Raw genomic sequence first — 21329 nt, 5'->3', positions numbered from 1 at the left:
CGAGATCGTCAGCTCCCGTGGACTTCTTTGGGTCTATGGAGCAGAGAGCATTTAAGACCTCCATGTAACTGAAAGGTCTTAAAGAAAAAATGTGGTTATCTGTCCGAGGTTCAGATTCAACATAATCAACATCAGAAGGACCATCATTGTTCAACATATCACATGCAGAGATAAAATGTCTATTGAAAGCATCACATATTTCTTCTTTAGAATTTATAATATCGGAATCTAATAAAATATCAGTTGGTAAGGTATAATTGTTAGGTTCAGAGAGGGATCTGATTGTCCTCCAGAATTTAGTTGGATTTCCGTGGCTCTCTATCAATGCAGACATGAAGTAGGATGTTTTTGCCTTTCTAATTGCTGATAGACATTTATTTCTCTTCTGACGAAAACTTGCCCAATCCAACTCAGACCAGGTTGTGTGCGCGGTTTTCCAGGCAGCATTTCTTTCTCTAATTAATTGTGCAGTTTCTGAATTGAACCAGGGATTATTACAATTATTTCATTCTAATTTTTCTTTTAGGCACATGCCAGTCGACAATTTCATTAAATGTATTAATAAAAAAGTTCAAGGCCATATCAGGGTCAAGGAATGCTGATGTTAACTCGATCTCACTGTAATATAGGTCAGAGATGAAGGCCTGCTCATTGAAATGTTTATATGATCTTCTGACCTTTACACATGGATGCGTCTTTTTCATTTTTGTATTTCGGATACATCCAATTGGACAATGGTCACTAAAATCAAGTGGAAAAACACCATTTGCCTCATAATTATGGGGTTTGTTTGTTAAGATTACATCAATGAGTGTGCCTTTATTCAAATTTGTAGGGTCAGGTCTAGTTGAAATTAACTGTGTAAGATTTAGGCCATTGCATAGGTCTTTCAAAGTTTCGGACTCTTTCTCCAGCCAGTTAATATTTATATCACCCATTATCAGGGCCTCATAATTTTCCAGTTTAGAAAGCATCATGAACAGATCATTAAGAGCATTTATAGGGGCTGAAGGGGCACGATAAATACCAGAAATAGCCAGTTTTTTATCAGGATCATTTGCGTAACTAACAGACACAGACAGATACTCAAAACATTTAGGCTTTGTACAGGAGAATAGAAGATCCACAGACAGGTGATCTTTGACATAAATGGCAACGCCACTTCCTTTAGATTGCCTGTCACAGCGAAAAACTTTATAGTTTTCAATATTGATTTTTTACATATTTCATTGCAAAGTACAGTGTAATCAATAGGAAAACTGGTTCTTGCAGAGGACACAGCTAAAACTGATGTTGTTAAAATGCTTCGTTGATGTTTGTTGTACTTTTGTGAGCTGTAGGGTCTAGTCCAGGGGTCTCCGACCTTTTCCCGCCGGTGAGCTGCTTTTACAAAACAAAAATGGCACAGAGCTGCTCCTTTTAGGTGTAGAACGAACGAAATTGAGCCAACACAAAGGTGGCGACTGTAGCTTTAGCTGGAGTGTATTTAGATGCATGTAAACATAAGCCACAAATCAATATATCAGCGCACACAATTAGACACGTACTATGACAACAGACACATTTAAATTAGTCCACGTAATATGCATAATTCCTACCGCTAATATTTTGGTGTGAGGAAGTCCGGTCCACTGTTACTGACCAACCATTTAGTATAATGAGCCAAAACACCTCTAATGTGCACAGATATTATTGTTTTTATTATGATTAACCACTTTATTTAATCTATTTATCTGTGCATATGACTGAAAGGTTTTTATTCTGCACTCATTTTCTCTTTTAATCTTAATTATTAATTATGATCTTATGTATGTTTTGATTTGTTTATATTGTGATTTAATGTCTATTTAGTTATTCTGTAAAGCACTTTGAGTTACTTTTCTGTACGGATTGTGCTCTACAGATGAACTTGCCTTGAATTAATGTTTTTAAGTGTTGGAAAAAATGTGTTTCTTGTGTGTAAATTGCGTCTAATGGAAGGAATTCTGGCTCTCCTAGAATGTGTGATGTTATCAGAGTTAGAACAATCTACTTCCTGTAATTTTGAACATATCTTTTACTTTTCTTTACACTTTTACAGTTTTTATTATCCAATTAAATGAAAAACAAATTAGAAAATAAAAAAACTGTCATATGTTCCAGAGTGTCCAGTTCAAGCTTCTCTTTGTCCCGATGAACGCTCAGATTTGCACCTCTACTCCTCTGTGTCTGTGGCTCAAACATGTGTTTTCCATTTGTCACGTCCACTCCACACCCAACGACTACAGCGCTCTGTTCCCTAGCACAACTCTCACAAACAAATGTTTTAATATCGTCCTAATGCAGGCTATCATTCAGCGTGGAGGACAGTGGGGAGTGACAATGCCTTTGAAATGTGTCCTCTGCATTTGACCCACACTTCAATGCAACCGGGTCAATCTGTCAGCGACCCGTCTCCACAGCTAGAGCGATTAGACGAGGTTTATTTGTGTAGTACAATAGTACACAAAGTAATTCAAAGTGCTTTACAGAATAAGAAAGACATTAAAATCACAATACAACAAATCAAAACATAAATAATCATCATAAAATTAACATTAAAAGAGAAGAGGTAGAATAAAACCCTTTCTATCACATGCACAGATAAACAGAACCGTTTGAGTCTGGATTTAAACGCTGTCAAAGTCAAGGCCTGAGTCACATCTTCAGGAAGAATGTTCCAGGTTTTAGCTGCAGAAAACTCAAACACTGATTCTCCATGTTTAGTCCTGGTTTAGTCCTGGTTTAGTCCTGGTTTATTCCTGGTGTAGTCCTGATTTAGTCCTGGTTTAGTCCTGGTTTAGTCCTGGTTTATTCCTGGTGTAATCCTGGTTCAGTCCTGGTTTAGTCCTGGTTCAGCCCTGGTTTAGTCCTGGTTGTCCTGGTTTAGTCCTGGTTTAGTCCTGGTTTAGCCCTGGTTTAGTCCTGGTGTAGTCCTGGTTCAGTCCTGGTTTAGTCCTGGTTTAGTCCTGGATTAGCCCTGGTTTAGTCCTGGTTTAGTCCTGGTGTAGTCCTGGTTCAGTCCTAGTTTAGTCCTGGTGTAGTCCTGGTTTAGTCCTGGTTTAGTCCTGGTTTAGTCCTGGTTTAGTCCTGGTTTAGTCCTCAGAGTGTGAGATGGTTCATGTGGCTTTAACACGTCGCAGATGCTGTTTTGGTGCTGGTTCGTAGTAATGAGACGTACGTCGGGGATTAACGTGTTTAGAAGTGAACGGGGAAACAGGTTCACTTAGCGAAAACCCAAACACAACGAGAACCTGCAAACCTCTCGTAGAAAACGGACTGAGAATCAAAGTTGGGCCCTTTTCACTGTAAAGCAGGAACGCACTCCCTCAGTAGCAAACAAGATCAGACCAGTCTAGTCAAATGCAAACGATAAGAAATGCATTAGAGGGGTCAAAGTTCAGACGAATAATGCAGAGATGGTCCCATAGAGCGCAGGGGCCAGTGAACAGGCTGTGCGCAGAGAGGGTCAGGAGGAGGTGATGATCGGCCCACAGTGTAAATAGATGGCCCTGGCTGCTATTTATAAACACATCTAGAGTGGCCCTTAGCGCGGGTTAGCACAGCGCCGGCGACAGGGACACACGGGCACCCTGCACATTAGCGACTTGCTACTGAGTGGGAGCATCTCCAGACCAAACTTGTAAAAGAGGAAAGAGGACTCACTCTGCTCAGGACAAGACTTTAATTACTTGTATGTTGGATCGTGTGCTGTAGGTTTATGGTTACGCTGTCTGCTCTAGGCCCGTTTGAAATGCCAACAAGGCCTCTCGCTATCCCCGCCGCGCAATATATCAAAATGCAATATTATATAAGCGCAACACATGTCCCCATACCCGTCAGTGCCCGGTCTTGTCTGATCTCTGAGGCTAAGCGGTGTTGGACCTGCTTAGTACTTTTTGGATTTGGATGGGAGAGCGCCAGGACTATCAGGTGGCACAGTGGGGCGGCAGTGGCTCTGGTGCAAGCTGTCACTGTGTCCTTTGGCAAGACACTTCAGCCAACCCTGCCTATTATGAACGTGGTGTATGCGTGAGCGTTTGTGATAGCGGCGGCGGTCCGGTCGCTTCCACCGGGCAACCTCAGGGCCGCTGAAATAACGCACAAAATGGTGAAACGTCTCGGAGCGTTCGAGAAAAGCTCGCGTTGCAGTGATGGCGCGTTTCAGGATCTAAAAACAAACCGTACCAAAAATATCCTGCAGCCACTTGAACGTGTTTGACAGATGTAGGGTAATTGTCTCGTTTAGAGGTGAAATATGTCCTCTTCGCTTGAGCTTTTGTTTTAGTTGCAGTGATAGCATCAATCAAAGCCATATTTAGCCCCCGGACTCTTTTGTGTCCCGCTTAGAGCCACTGTTTTCGTGTTGAAGTAAATGTCATAAGGCTGGATTAAAGGGATTAGGCCGATTGAGATGAAGTCAACACATTCAGCGCTGGATGAATTGTTCATTCCCCTTTTAGATCTGCTTCCTCTGACATGCAGCACCTGTCGCTTCACCGGAGTTTCCCTTTGGTCGGTTGGTACTTTTATGACCTATTTGTACTCGTTTAATTATTAGCGAACAATTACGTATTAACATGCATCCAAAACAAGGTGAAAACAAGTTGAAATTACTTTAAAAATGCTCCATATGTATGCAGCTTTTCTTGTGAAACATCAACCCCACGTTTGCCTCCATGGGGATATTATTAGTTTCCAGAATACTATGGAACAGTATGGCATTAAACCTCAATCGCAAGTGTTTAAAGTCTCGGAAAACACGCATTCTTACTGAGTGCGGGGTCAACTCTGCACAGATTTGACCTGTATCTGTAGTCTAGCAGTGTTACCCAACTGTTTCCGTGATGATAGATGTGTTTTTTGCTTTTACTGTCAAAGAAATAGCATCTCCACGGCTCCAGAAATGTTACACAGCACACTGAAATAAAAGGGTTACAAATAGATCGGGAGGATATATCGAAATTTCTGCTGGTGTGCACGGCCTTTGTGGTTTTGGCCGCGCTGAGTTGCATTGGGGCCATTCTGCGGTGGAGCTGATCTTGCAGTGGCAGCGCGGGACACTGAAATCAGATCTGTTTTGACACCATAGAGTTTTAATGCCTCTGCGATTCGCCCATAACCACTCACTATAACTGTATCTGCGGCATGGATAGCATTTCGATAAAGGGAGCTTCGTTTACGCAGCCATTCCAAGTATTTAATAGTTACTTCACGCTATAAATATTTACAATCTTTTTAATAAATCACACGCACACGCATACATAGATTTATATACATACAAAACAATATAAACGAGGCTTATAAAAATATGAAAATACTGCAGCACCTTAGTGGACAGTTCAGTCTATGCACCAAAAATAACAGATACAAACAATTACACCACAAAACTTCAACTGATTTTTAAATTTAAATGCGTATGAATTGACAGTGTGAGCTAAATATACTGCATAAACTTAACATTTTTTGAAATAAGGAGAAAAACTTGAGTAGATTTCACTTGCAAAGTAAAATTATCTGGCAATAAAACGTATAAATAAATCTTGTAACACTTAACACATAATAAAAGCCATAAAGTATTGCGTGAAATACTTCATGTACATGAAAACGCACGTTATTGCTGGGTTTTAGATGACATCAAGACAGCTACAACTACATCGAATACAAATGGGGGGAAGCTAAAAGAAATCTTGTTAAAATGCAAGTTTGTGTTGTAATACAGTGAGTTTTTGGGTCTAGTTATTAGTAGAAATGATCAGGTTTGACATTTGTGCATTTACTTTTTGGATGTTTCCTGGTGAAATACAATACTTTGCGCCATCTGGGATTGTGACATCCACCTGTATTGGGTAATATTGGCCAATAAAATGTTGTGATGTCAATTAAACTGATAATTTTACTCGTCAAAGCCAAAACTACTCATGACTTTTGCTGTACAGTCGTGTTCCCAGCAGCAAGTCTCTTTTTTAAGTGTACACATGATCTTATACAAATACAGTCTACAGGTTTATCTTTCCGCTTTGCCCTCCCTGAGCAGCTCCTCCTTCAAACCCGCAGTGTCTCTGATCTTTTGAGCCTCTTTCTGCGCCTCCTCCGCCCTCCTCCGCTGCTCCCTCTCCCTGTCCCGGAGCCAGGGACCGCCCAGGTAGCTGAGGATCTCCTCCGCACTGCCACGGTGCTTTGGCTCTGGGGTTAGGAGCTCTTTGAACAGGGCCATAGCGAGAGGGCTGATACCGCTGAACTGCGAAGGAGGCGGGTTTTTCTTGTAATGTTCCTCCATAATTGTGTAGCAGTCCGTTTTGTCATGAGCTCTCTCTTTCTCCGTCTCAAACCACTGCTTGTATCTCTTATAACCGCGGTCGTCTTGTGTGCTTTCTGCCCAAGGGAAACAACCAGTTAGCAGGCAGTAGGTCAGCACGCCCAAAGCCCAGCTATCAATACTGGGCTCAACCGTGATCCATATGTCTTCCATCTCTTCCTCCGTGCCTTCTGCTTTCCGCCTTTCCCACTCCTTGTCCGCTTCTTTAGCTGGTGCAACTTCCGGGGTGCAAAATGGGGATTCGTACCACACCGCCCGCACAGTGGATCCTATGGCCCGTGCCAACCCGAAGTCGCCCAGTTTAACCCATTTGCATGAGCTGTCGCAGAGGAAGATGTTTTCAGGTTTGATGTCGCGATGAACGAAGCCCAAAGAGTGGAGGTGGGTGACGGCTCCGCTCAGCTGGGCCATGACTCCCTGGATACGCTCCTCCTTCAGACCCACCTGCAAAAACATGTTTATATATTGAATAAAATATGACATAAAAAGTGAATCCCCAAATATTTTAATATTAGGGAACATGCAACATGCAAAAAAATACACCAACTATTATTATTATTATTATTATTATTATTATTATTATTATTATTATTATTATTGTTATTATTATTGTTATTATTATTAATTTATGTGTTTTCATTATTATTATTAGCATATTTTTTATTTATGATTTATATATTTTTTTATTATTTATTGTGTGATTTATTGTCATCTATTCACTCAAGAATTGTGTGATTAATTAATTTATTTATTTATTTTTGTATTCTTATTGTATTATTTTGTATTACTATTATTATTATTATTATTATTATTATTATTTATTTATTTATTTATTTTTATTTTTTTAAGTTTTAGTTCTTGTTATATAAAAATTAAAAAGATGTGTATGGATTTGTTGTATAAATGACAGTATAATATTTGTTCACACATCAATAAAAATATGAAAAAACTACACAAATAAAATTTATAATTCACCAAAAAACTAAAGCATTCTACAAATAAGAATAATTGGGTCCTCTTTATTTTTATTAATTTGAATTTTAATAGGTTGTTTTCCAATTTTAATAAAAGAGACCAGTGTAAACTTTGTGCCAGGTTAAATCTGCATCATCATGAACATAAACACATGTCAGATATGTTTGTATCATTTAAACGACACTGGAAACTAATTAACACCACACCTGTGTAAGTCCCTGTAAATCTGGCTGCATGCTCTGCGTCAGAAACAGCTGATCTGGAAGTCCCTGGTCTAACCCACATTCTCTCCACTCGCTCCAGTGGGAAAAGGGCGGCTTATCGCTCAGCTTTTAAGTTACTGGCAGCGACACTTCAACATGAGAGGCCACGGTCTTATCAACTGATAGAGTGTGTTCCACTGGACTCAGCAGCAGAGGAGGAAGAGGAGGAAGAGGAGGAGGATGAAAGTGAAACTTAGTGCTATGATAAATGAGAATCGTCACGTACAAGGAAAAGTACCTGATAAATATAGTATTTGTGAGAAACTGGTGGTGGTCAAAGGGGCCGATGGCGCAGATTGGCAGCCTCGCTTTAGTCAGTCTACCCCAGGGCAACTATGGCTACAGTGATGGTTCACCACCACCACATATGGAATGAATAATGCAAGGTAAAGTGCTTTAAGTGACATGTTATATGAAATCCAACCCTTAATTTAATTTAATTTAATTTAATTTAATTTAATTTAATTTAATTTAATTTAATTTAATTTAATTTAATTTAATTTAATTTAATTTAATTTAATTTAATTTAATTTAATTTAATTTGTTATTTTTATTATTTTTATTTATTTATTATTTATTATTTTTACAATTCCTACATGTGTGATTTATATCTCCAGAAAATAGAGTTGGGAAATATCTCAAATCATCAATACCATTCTGAAGTTATGCAAAAATGTAATAAAAAACAGTATATGATTTATAATAACACACACATTATTTAAGATTATTAAGACTACATCATAATAAAGGCAGAAAGTTAAAATTGTACACATCTGTCTGATAATAACTACAAGTATTTAGCTTATTTCTGATGGATTGTCAAAATATCTTGAGATACAGTGTACATTTTCATTTTCTGTTAATATCGTCCTACTAGAAAATATAAGTACAGTATTCAAATGGAAATAGCTCCTATAGCTGCTTTGTCTCATTATAATGTACATTCACTCTTCAGCCTCCACTCTGCTGTCCCGGGACACAGTATCAAAAACATGGCAGTTATTTTGCACCTCGGGTCTGTGCCTCTCAGATCACCACTGCATATCACATTCATACATTTACATTTATCATATGTACAAGAGTCTTATCATACAGACAAGAAGACACAACAACTGAATGCCAAGCCAGTCCCTGGATTTGTGCTACCAACCTTTAAATAAACAGCTTTTACTACTATTACAGTGCGTCAAAATGTGTATACTGTACTTATATAAACAGACTGGGCTCCATCAGTCTCCTCCGTGCCGTGTCTCCTGTACAGTACAGAATATGTTCAGACAAATTTACATAAACGTTGGATCGCAGTGTGACTCTGAAGTGCTGTACTTTTTGCAATTAGTTTTCTCCCCGACAAAACCCACAATGTCGATGAAACGTTCTGCACCTAAAAAGGCGAAGGTTTGAACTTTGAGAGAGTTTAAACAAGAGAGAAATGTGAGAAAATGTTAATGCCTGTGTGAGAAAAGTGTATAAAGTGTGTGGTGAGAGGTTTTACAGCAAAAAACATAGAGAATCAAGCTGATACTTTGCGGATTTTGCCTATTGCGGGTTATTTTTAAACGAGGGACGACTGTATTCACTTAAAATACCTTGAAATTATGATTTATTTATGTTATCTTATGTTATTAAGGTTTGTCTTTTGTTTCTATTAGTTATAAGTTATTTCCAAGATAAGATTAATGTCACACTGTGCAAGATTTTAGAAAGTGCAAAAACATCTTTATAAAGTCAAACGGATGGCCGAAATGTTACATAATGTAACTTTAAGATTCTCTGAGTAATTTTTTCAGCTCATAATGTGCTGAAAACATATTCACTGGAAGAAGAGACTTGGAATCAGTCAGATTTGGAAATACATTTACCCCCTGAGACCCAGGCTCTTGCAGGACTTTATTTGCAAAAACTATTAAGTGGTTGAACACATACATTTTGTGTAAAAAACAAAATGAGAAACAATTGCGAACAATGTGTCTCATTTGTGCTGCTGACAGGTGCAGGACGACATATGCCTTTAAATAAAAATAAAAATAAAATAAAATAAAATAAATAAATAAATAAAATTAACAAAATATATTAAAATACAATAAAAACAAATAAAATAAAAAATAATAAATAATATAAAAATAAATAAATTAAAATTAAAATGTAAAATCAAAATAAATAAATATTCTAAACTCTTAGAAATATTCAAAATTGAACATGTTTTTGTTGCTGTTCTTCTAAAAATTTGCACTGTCCACAGATGAGTTCACCAGGTCTCAGGAGGTTAAGCCATAAAAGTCAAATTGCTAAGTCAAAACTGTACAATACTACTCAGAAATGTAGATTATTAGTCATTTAAACTCAAGTATTCGACTTTTTTTCAGTGTAAATTGGGACGTTAGCAGCTCAGTGACACAAACTGACCTCTGACACGATGACACTGTAGAGGTCTCCGTAGAGCCCGGCCTGCTGCGCGAACACGTAGTAATCTGGAGTGGAGAAGAAGATGCCCAGCGCTCGGGTGAGGGAGGGGTGGGTGCAGTACGACAGGGACAGGTTGTACTCGCGGAGAAAAGATGTCAGCGAAGTGGTCTCACGGGGGAAGAACTTAAGAGCCATCGGGGACCCTGAGAAGAAAGACGGAAATTACAATATATATCAGTCCACTTGTTGGATTTTCGCAGATATCGATCCAAAATTTTGCAGATATTTGGACACCAATTTGGGTACACAATACACGAGTATTTGTGTACCCAAATAAGCCACAGTTTGTCCTCAGTGCATTCGATTTGTATTTTCGAACAGGCTAAAGAATAAAAATGGTCATTGTATCCCCCAGCGTTTTGATTTTTGCTTGTTTAATATAACTGCAAGTACGTACAGAGCGACATCACTGGACGACTCAAACATGCACAAATGAATCAAAATACAACTAAAAAGATCATAAAACTTGAATGAAAGTTGATTTTTACAAAGTACACAGCCTGGCCAAAAAAAGTCACCACCAAAAAAAGGTCACACACTCTAATATTTGGTTGTGGCTTTGTTTCGATTTCGCTTCTGCAACGTCACAAGATTTATTTCCATCCAGTGTTGCATTAATTTCTCACCAAGATGTTGCATTGATGATGGTCGAGTCTGACGCTGCACAAAGCTTCTCCATCACATCCCAAAGACTCTCAATGGGGTTAAGGTCTGGACTCTGTGGTGGACAATCCATGTGTCAAAATTATGTCTCATGCTCCTGAACCACTCTGTCACAATTTGAGCTCGATGAATCCTGGCATTGTCATCTTGGAATATGCCCGTGCCATCAGGGAAGAAAAAATTCATTGATGGAATAACCTGGTCATTCAGTATATTCAGGTGACCTCATTCTGCTGAACCTAGACAGGACCAACTGCACCAACCACAACTTATTTGCTTTGCTAAATCCAGGTGGCGACTTTTTTTTTTAGGCCTGGCAGCGTATATCTTATCAATTACCTCTTTATAGATACCCTGTTCATACAGAAGAGCTAAGAAAAGAAGAGATTTTATATTCAAATCCTCAAAAAAGCCACCGTTTGCTTTGTCAAAAAATATTTAGTACTATATTTTCCAGATTATAGGTTGCACTTTTTTCATAGTTTGTTCGGGGGTGCGACTTATACTCAGATGTGACTTATATTATGTGAAATATATGTTTTTATCTTCATTATTATGCATTTTTGGTGCGACTTATACTCCAGTGCGACTTATATCCCGCTGACCTCATTCTTTGAGCAGAGAATGTTGCTGAACTTAGACCGGACCAACTGCAGGAGGCTCGGACCTATTCGCTTAGTTAAATCCAAGTTGTGACTTTTTTTTTTTACAGTTTTTAACAGTTTAACAGTGTATGTCCCCTTTAAAGGAACTGTATGTAAGATTTGTATGTTAAATTTCATAAACGTGACCTATCTATGTCTCCAGAAACAGCCTAAAACACAGCACCGACATGCAAAAATGGTCGTATTTTTATGTAACACTTTTCCACTTTCAAGTGCTTTACATTAAGGAACCGCTCACTCATTTACACACACATTCATACACTATTGTACGCAGACACTGGGGGCGAAGTGGGTTAAATGTCTTGCCCAAGGAGCTGAAGTTGCACTTGATCAATTTGGGTTGATCTGATGTTTATGTCGAGAGCGGGATTCGAACCGCCAACCTTCAGATCGATTAATCTTATCGCTCTAGTCCAACCTCTGAGACATGGCCGGACCATATACTGAGAAAAACATATACGCGTACTATATCTGCAGGTTCAGGTGTGTTTGTAGTACTTTTTTAAAGAGCACAAGCTACAAACAGCTACTTAAAAAACTTTAAGAGAACGTAAATATGTTTTTGTAACATTTCTGCAGTGAAAAACACCTCTCTTTCAGCTTTCATTAGATGTATATACGGTTATGTAATCCTTGGAAATACCTGATCAGGTTTTGACAGTGCTATTCCATCACTGACACTGTGAACAAATATAACTTCCCCTGAGGAGCTAGAACGTTACAGCTCTGAGGCAACCTAATCCTCCCCAAACGCTTCATTAGAGCTACACAAGTGCAAAAGGTTAAGTGAACACTTTCAAAAGACTCCGCTGTCTTCACGTTACGGCTGCTCTCTCTGTAACACGAACAAAATCTACAGGGAATATGAGGACGTTTTTTCAGATTGGATATAGTCGTAATGTTTAGGCTAATGACAAGTCTATAAATACACAACATATGTACAAGTTTGCAGGCGATTGTGGCTTAGGGACAGTGTGGATTTAGTTTTAGTGCATCAGAATCTCTGAGTTTTAGTTGAGTTTTGATGAAGGAAATATTGCGTAAAGTTAGATTACCCAAACTACAGAAAGAAGGTCTAGAGTTTAAGGTTAAGGTAGACTTGTACTGTCCTCCGTAGGGAAATTTGTCCTCTGTATTTGACCCATTCTTCAACGCTGCCGGGAGCCGCAGTGGGAGCCGCAGTGAGAGCCACAGTGCCAAACCTTATCACTAGGCTTGGTCAGGACTACCTTAGCTGGAGGATTTAACCTTTTGCGCATGTTTTGGGGTTTGAATCCTGGAGTTTGCGTGTTCTCCCTGTGTCTGCGATTCCGTTACCACTAAAAACATGTATATTTTGATTAATTCTTTGGTTGGAACACTGCATTTTAATGAACCGTAAACAGGATTATAGCTCATTTCTATCCGTCGTTTTACATTTTCTCTTACAAACGCGCTCTCATTCATACACCAGTGCACACCAGACACTGGAGACAAGGTGGGGTAAGTGTCTTGCTCAAGGACAAAACAACATTATGTGCTAAAGTCACTGCCCCACGACGATGGCACTCAGTATTCCCAGAGGTCTCCCATCCCAGAACTAACCAGGCCCACACCCGCAGAGCTTCCGAGATCTAAACAAGTTCAGGTTTTCTCAAGGTGGTGCGTCTGATTAACTATAAATACAGTGGCAGTTCCAAAGGTGTATAGAAGTAAATGAAACGCACTGAATAATAGGTGTGTTACACTGAAACTGACACACTTATTGTAAACTGAAGAAGCGGATTTGATGAGAGGAAACGTTTTCACTTCTACAACCTTTTGTCCAGTTGACAGATTTGATTTTTTCTTTTATTATTCATAGCCAAATGTTTAAATGACACTGAACGACACACATTACCTTACATTAGGGCACTCTTGAGGTCAATGCACAGTGACCACCGATAATAGTTATAATAATGGGACACGGTAGGATATTAAGCTTAAAAACTACCATGATTTTCAATTCCAACATCTCCCAAAACACGGTCAAGTCTGCAAAAAAGACTAAACAGATGATTTTCTACACGGTCCCTGACAAATAAAGGCTAAAGAACGGAAGAAAGTACCTCTCTTCTTGTGCACGGCGAGCATCACTTTGCCGTAGGAGCCCTCGCCGAGCAGTTTGATCACGTGGAAGTGCGCGGAAACCTTCAGACTGTTCAAGGACTGAGCTGAGAGATAACAGAGCTCATCCAACTCCTGGGCTGCAGCGACCTACGGGACGAAAGTCAAACAAAATGAGACGGTACAACAAAATGAGACGGTTTTGCTCATGCTGCTATCATCCTCCTCCCAAAACACAACACATTTTACATGAGTTAATAACACAAAATAACAAAAAATTCATAAAAACAGCAGTACACACAAGATACTCAAGATACTTCTACTTAATTAGATCAGGGGGAGTTCCTCAGTTCATTTGCTGATACTGATCCTTGCACCAGTTGGTCACAAAAACGGTTCAAATCTCATTTTTTAAACCCGCTGATTTGTTAAAAGAACATATTTTACACAAATTTACTCTAAACAAACCCAAGAAATAGCAGGAAACGTGAGCAGGCTCTGGCTAGTCTGTTTTAGTACAATTTTAGCGTTCCTGGATAGTTAATGGAAAAAGTATGTCTCTTCTCAACAAACAAATCCCAAAAATCTGGCTCCCCGACCCCCATTAAAGCGCCAAAAGTTCCATCAACTGAAACCGATACCTGCTCAAACATTCACCCGACACCAGCATTTGTGCGTCCTGTCAAAATCTGCGCATCTTAAATATTCCCATGATTCTCTGACAGGTTCTGAGTTTCGGTAACCTGAGGACAAAGGCCTTATTGATGAGAGGTGTCACAGTGTTATGGGTGCACATGATGAGTGGAGAGGGGCAGCCAAATGGAGCACTCGCTGATGTAAATGATAACTGCGCTGGATGGAGCCAGGATCTGAGCTACATTTGGAAGACCACCTGTCGCCTCAAATACTGTCAGAGAAGGTGTTGTTCTTCTAAGCCGTGTTTCTCAAACTGTGGTGCGTGGGTTTGCGTCATTATTTAGAACGATCTTGTCCAGGGTTTAGATCTTGGTTCTTAATCTGTGGTACATGGGACTCTCTGTAACTTCAGTATTTGTTACGATTACAGACAAATCTATACATTTTTTGTCCTCGTTGAGCAAGACATGATTTATTCTACTAGTCTATGAGCACAATATCTCGATAGTTTAATATTGGCTGATGCAATAATCGATATCGCAACAGAATAAATACATCGCGACACAAAGTTCAGTGTTTGTGGGAAGAAAAATCGACAAAAAGGCAGATTCTATTTATGAGTCTTCTTGTGAAATCCTACATTAGATTTGGGCTGGTATGTGCGTTTTTTTAAATTTAAATTAACTTTAAATTAACGTATTCTGCCAAAAAAGATATTAAAATATTGTAAAAATATCCTTATCGCAATAGAAAACAAATGTATCAAATATCGCTTCTCTTTCTCATATGGTTTAATCCTAGTTAGTCTAATTTTAGACCTGGTTTAGTCTAATTTTAGACCTGGTTTAGTCCCATTTTAGTCCTGGTTTAGTCTCATTTTAGACCCGGTTTAGACTCATTTTAGACCGGGTTTAGTCTCATTTTAGTCCCGGTTTAGTCTCATTTTAGACCCGGTTTAGTCTCATTTTAGACCTGGTTTAGTCTCATTTTAGTCCTGGTTTAGTCTCATTTTAGACCCGGTTTAGTCTCATTTTAGTCCTGGTTTAGTCTCATTTTAGTCCTGGTTTAGTCTCATTTTAGTCCTGGTTTAGTCTCATTTTAGACCTGGTTTAGTCTCATTTTAGTCCCGGTTTAGTCTAATTTTTGAGATCAGTGGATAAACCCTCAACCAAATCAAATAGAGGAAACACATTTTTCTTTAAACTTACCCCTTTCTCCAGAATAAGAAGTACTTTTTTAGACGTATTTAAAGGTATATTCCGCTTACCTGGCCCTTGATAAACAGAAGAAAATGGATTGACAGATGGATTAAAGGTATATTATGTCACTTTTTCCTGGTGAGAGGGTCCACTACCTGCACGTCTCCATGGAAATATTACACAGTATAGAATTAAAATGACTGATTTATCCATTTATGCAATTCCAGGTGTTTTAAATTACTACATGGAAAAGCATATGTTCTTCAGGGAAAGATGACTTGTACCTAAGTTTAACGCCGCACTGTGGGACATTCCAGCCAAAGCTCTAACATTTCCATGGACACGAGCGGGAACATTGGTTTAACTTACTCCTGTTCCATAAACATTCACATATGAAAGCGACTGTGGTGGCGTTGTGATGGAGCGGCGTTAGCACATTGTCTTATCTCCGCACATTTGTCTGTGTCACTCACGGCGTCGTCATGTGTGCGACCTGCGTCTTTGAAGAAGATCCCTGGAAATTAGGGGGTTGTCAGCGCGGACGGGGCCCGGACTATAGCTTAACACAAAAGATACTATCACTGCAAGATGTATTTTTACATGTGGGCCGTTGCGTAAGAGGGTTTAAGGTACAGCCGCTTTAATGATGATTCAATAAAGTCATTACATCACAATGACACTGTGGTATTTAGAACGAGTCACTACATCGACTCAAAGACATGAGCTGCAGCGGATACTTTACTGCACTTTACATTAAGCTACTAGTACTACTACTATTACCACTACTGCGGCTAACACTTTACTGCAGTGGTCACCAACCACCGGGCCACGGACCGGTACCGGGCCTCTGGCCGCCCAAGAAATAATAAATTATTTCCATTGTATTTATTATCTGAGTCTGAACAATCTTTATTATGAAAAATCTTTTATTTTTAAAAAATGCCCAGATTCTCTCGGTTACATCTCGGTCACTTGAGCGCCAAAAATGTAACCCACAAATTAGCAAAATGAGTGAAAAACAAACGTCTTTGGAAAGTTTCTTTTTGAAGGGGAAAGGCCCAGTGAAGAGACAGAAAAAGAGCCAACTTCCAAGAAAAAGATGGCTTTTAACAGACAGTACCAGGAGTTCAAGCCTGCTCTACATAATATGCAGTGACCAGCTCTGGAATGAGGCAATGAAGCCTTCAAAACTGCTTCACCACTTGGAGACCAAGCACCCTGGATTAAAATACAAGCCCCCGGAGTATTTTGAAAGAAAAAAACATGGACACGAAGGACAGAAAAAGTTTACTGGCGGCCAATGCACTGAGAGCATCATACTTGGTGGCTAACTGTGTATTTTTTAAAATTATTTATGAGGCAGAGAGGATGTTAACAGAGACTTTGATGTTATACACGTTATGTTGTTGGTGCAATGTTACGAGGAAGCTGCGAATAAAGTTGCATACGTGTACACAGTGGATTCACGTCTATTAGTAACTTATAATATATATATATATATAATATAAACAATCTACGATCTGTTTTATTGTAGCAGTCTGAGATTCTATGGAAGGATGATTGCATTATAAAAAAAATATTATTATTATTAATACTACTACTATTACTACTGCAGGTACTACTACTTCTACTGCTGGTACTACTACTGGAAGTACTACTACTGCTACTCTTGATACTACTACTACTGCTGATACTACTACTGCTACTACTGCTAGTACTACTACTGCTGATACTACTACTGCTACTACTGCTAGTAGTACTACTACTGCTGGTACTACTACTGCTGGTATTACTACTGCTACTACTACTGCGAGTACCACTACTACTATTACTACTAACACTACTACTAGTACTGCTGGTACTACTACTGCTGCTGTGGGTACTACTACTACTGCTGATACTACTACTGCTACTGCTGCTGGTACTACTACTACTGTGGGTACTACTACTACTACTACTGGTACTACTATCCCTACTACTACATTGTATTGTATAATATTACTACTACTACTACCACCACCACTGCAGGCACTACTACTATTACTACTACTACTGCTTACTACATTGTACAATATTACTTACTTACTGACTTAGTAAATAACACTTTACTACACTTTAAATACGTGTAGTTAAGGTGCAGTACTATAAAATAATACCTTATATGGAGCAATTTACACATTTAAAAAGTACAAATACATGTAAACTTTCAGCACTTGTTAAACCTGCACACCATGTACTGCACTTACTACTTCTGCTACTACTTTTTAATGAGCTCCTTGTTTTATTTGCATTACAAATAAACACATTTAAATCCAGTGTTTGTGTGGAGCAAACAGGAAGTACAACTATCACGATGCAATTTAAATGCAATAAAATCAAAATATATAAATGTTTACTGTTTTTTGAAGTTTTTGAGCAGAGTACTCAATATATTTATGTGGTTAGATGTGACATTTTGATAAAGTAATAGTTTGCAAACATGAGTATCATGTGTGGAGGCTCTGCAGATATTAAAACAACAGTACTGCCTTTGTACTAGTTAAATATTTAATTAATCTTCATGATATTTTGATATATTTTTAAGCCCATACCACTCTGACCTGTTAGCGTTACTTACTATAAAAATATGTGACTGTAAAGAGTATTTCATGTAGTACTCCACAGTCCGTCCATACCAGACGTGCCCTCGCTACTACAGGCGCTTACGAATAAACCCCATTAGTTAATAGTCACTGGCAAAGAAGTACGTGATGAAAATATCTGCGCCTGGTTTAAGCAGGAGCCAAAACAATTAACACATTTAAAATATTAGCACTGAATCTGATACTCGAGGTTCAGATTCACACAGAGGAAAAGGAACAGAAGGGTTTGAGACGCAAGAGGACACAACTGAATACAACTGGACACAACAGGACACAACTGGACACAACTGGACAAAAGAAGACACAACTGGACACAAGAAGACACAACTGAATACAACTGGACACAACTGGACACTGTTTAAGGCATTGTTTATGGTTACTATGGCAACACTGCATTTATGGATGTATGTAAACAGAGAGATAGAAACAGACAGAGACAGATAGATAGATAAAAACATAGATAGACAGATCGATAGATAGATACATAAAGAGAGATAGATAGATAGATAGATCGATCAATAGATAGATACATAAAGAGAGATAGAGAAATAGATATGTAAATAGATAGAGAGATAGATAAATAGAGAGATAGATAGAAAGATAGATAGAGATAGATAAATAGATAGATAGATAGATAGATAGATAGATAGATAGAGATCAATAGATAGATAGATAGACAGGTGATAGGTAGATGATAGATAGAGAGAGATAAATAGAGATAGACAGATAGATGGATAGATAGATAGATAGACAGACACACAGATAGAAACATAGATATATAACAAGATATATAGATAGATATAGAGATAGATAGATCAATAAATAGATCAATAGATTGATAGATAGAAAAAAACAGACTGACAGACACACAGATAGAAACATAGATAGATAGATAGCGATCTAGAGATAGATAGGTAGATAGATAGACAGATAGATAGATAGATAGATAGATAGACAGATGCATATAGCAGGAGTAATTGCAATCAAATCAAATTCGCAAACGCAGTTATAAAATCTCAACAAAAAATATAGAACATCCCAAAATATTCCATCTTATTAAGTATAAAACGAGCCTGTGGTTTATGCCTCTGCAAAAGTTTTCTGAATGCACGATTATTGTTAATATTTCAGTTTCCTCTCAAATGTTATGCTCCAGGTTGTGTTTAAAATGTGAATCTTAACACTTGAACAGAAACTTCAAATGACATAATCGCGAAACTTCTCTGAAAAGTTGCAGCTAAATATTCATCCACAATCGTGCAGATCCTGAAACATGCAAAGTAACGACATAAAACTGTGATACTTACTGCCATGTTGAGAGTGTGTGCATGTAAAGACGTCGCTGTAGTGAAAGTGTCTGCAGGACACACTCTGGACCCTCTGGAGCAGCTGAGAATCGACTTAGATGTTCACTGTACACACAGATATTCAGATGTGAGTGGCTCCCCCCAGAGACTAAGCCTGACCCCCTCCTCTCCTCCTCTTTCTCTCTCGCTCACTCACCTCTCCCTCTCTCCTCCTCTTTCCCTCTCTCTTTCCCACCTCACCACTCTGCCTCTCTCTATCTCTTTCTCTTTCCCCTCTCCCTCTCTCTCTACCTTGCTCTTCTTTCTCTCCCCATTTCCCCTTCCCTTTTCCTTCTCTCTCTCTCTTGTTTCTCTCCCATGTCGCCCTCTCTCCCTTTCCCTCCTCCCTCTCTCTTCTCTTCCCCTCTCTCCCCCTCTTCTTTCTCTCCTCCCTCTTTATCTTACCCCTCTTTCTCTTCCTCCCTTCCCCTCGCTCTTCTTTCTCTCCCCATTTCCCCCTCTCTTCCTTTCTTCCCCCACTCTTTCCCTTACACCTCTCTATATCTTTCTCTTTCCCCCCTCTTCTTTCTCTCCCCATTTCCACCTCTCTCTTTCCTTCTCTCTCTTTCTCTCTCTCTCGGTTCCTCTCTTATTTCTCTCCTATTTCTCCTCTCTCCCTTTCTCTCTCTCTTTCCCGTCCTCTCCAATTGGCTCTTCTTTCTCTCCCTCTTTCCCTTATCCCTCTCTCTATCTCTTCCTCCTTCCCCTCTCTCACTTTGACTCTTCTTTCTCTCCCTATTTCCCCCCCTCTTTCCTCTTTCCCTTCGTCATTCGTTCTTTCACTCCCCCTCTCTCTTCTCCATCTCTCTCCCTCTCTCTTTCTCTCCCTCTTTCCCTTACCCCTCTCTCTATCTCTTCCTCTTTCCCCTCTCTCTCTCACCTTGGCTCTTTTTTCCCTCCCTATTCCCCCCTCTCTCCTCCCTCTTTCCCTTGGTCGTTCGTTCTTTCACCCTCCCTTCTCAGTCTCTCTCTCCCTCTCTTTCTCTCACTATCACTCTCTCACACTCCCTCTCTTTTCCTAACCCGATGCCAGGTCCTCTCTTCGCCTGCGCCCGTGTGTAGCGCAGGGAGATATGCTGGAGCCCCTCCCCTGGCACGCCGCACGTCTCCCCCCTCGTGCTGATAATATCCTTACGTTTTCAATCTGTCATTCATTTGAATCATATTACTCTGGCGGATCACTCCACAGCTGTCAATCACTGTCCATACACTTCCCTACGTCCGAGGATCAAATTCCTTCCTCCCGGTGTTGAAAATTCCTCTTCTAATCAACGGTATGTTGGAATGACTGGAATAGGCCAACAAGTAATAATCCTGATCCCAGAATCTTAATGGGATTAGAGAGGACAGATAAACATACCACACGTAAGACACGGCATTGTGTGTACTCACTACTACTATTACTACTACTACTACCACACGTAAGACACAGCATTGGGTGTACTCACTACTACTATTACTACTACTACTACTACCACCACACGTAAGACACGGCATTGTGTGTACTCACTATTACTATTACTACTACCACCACACGTAAGACACAGCATTGTGTGTGCTCACTACTACTATTACTACTACTACTACCACACGTAAGACACAGCATTGTGTGTACTCACTACTACTATTACTACTACCACCACACGTAAGACACGGCATTGTGTGTACTCACTACTACTATTACTACTACTACTACTACCACCACACGTAAGACACGGCATTGTGTGTACTCACTACTACTATTACTACTACTACTACTACTACCACACGTAAGACACGGCATTGTGTGTACTCACTACTACTATTACTACTACTACTACCACACGTAAGACACAGCATTGGGTGTACTCACTACTACTATTACTACTGCTACTACCACACGTAAGACACGGCATTGTGTGTACTCACTACTACTATTACTACTACTACTACCACACGTAAGACACGGCATTGTGTGTACTCACTACTACTATTACTACTGCTACTACCACACGTAAGACACAGCATTGTGTGTGCTCACTACTACTATTACTACTACTACTACCACACGTA

The 21329-nt window shown here is 39.3% G+C and overlaps 1 protein-coding gene across 1 annotated transcript; it reads right to left on the bottom strand.

Moving 5' to 3' along the window:
• Positions 1 to 5240: 5240 nt before the first annotated feature.
• Positions 5241 to 19416, bottom strand: sbk3 (SH3 domain binding kinase family, member 3). The gene is made up of 4 exons (XM_033981552.2): positions 19239 to 19416; positions 13457 to 13604; positions 9982 to 10184; positions 5241 to 6781 (listed from the first exon to the last, which is right to left on the bottom strand). Exons 1-4 carry the CDS (start codon positions 19242 to 19244, stop codon positions 6026 to 6028), a joined length of 1113 nt encoding a protein of 370 aa, XP_033837443.1. The 5' UTR covers positions 19245 to 19416; the 3' UTR covers positions 5241 to 6025.
• Between the last annotated feature and the right edge of the window lie 1913 nt (positions 19417 to 21329).

The sequence above is a fragment of the Periophthalmus magnuspinnatus genome, chromosome 16 (assembly GCF_009829125.3).
Source record: "Periophthalmus magnuspinnatus isolate fPerMag1 chromosome 16, fPerMag1.2.pri, whole genome shotgun sequence".
In the NCBI taxonomy this organism is placed as follows: domain Eukaryota; kingdom Metazoa; phylum Chordata; class Actinopteri; order Gobiiformes; family Gobiidae; genus Periophthalmus; species Periophthalmus magnuspinnatus.
Note: the sequence above shows the minus strand (reverse complement) of the source record. Positions and strands in the feature narration are given on the sequence as shown.

What these genes read in the sequence shown, in the direction of transcription:
- sbk3 (XM_033981552.2), bottom strand. An exon ending in CGCCGTGCACAAGAAGAGAG is followed by an intron (nt 10,185 to 13,456) that starts GTACTTTCTTCC and finishes CTTTCTTCTCAG; the next exon opens with GGTCCCCGATGGCTCTTAAG. An exon ending in ACAGTGTCATCGTGTCAGAG is followed by an intron (nt 6,782 to 9,981) that starts GTCAGTTTGTGT and finishes ATGTTTTTGCAG; the next exon opens with GTGGGTCTGAAGGAGGAGCG.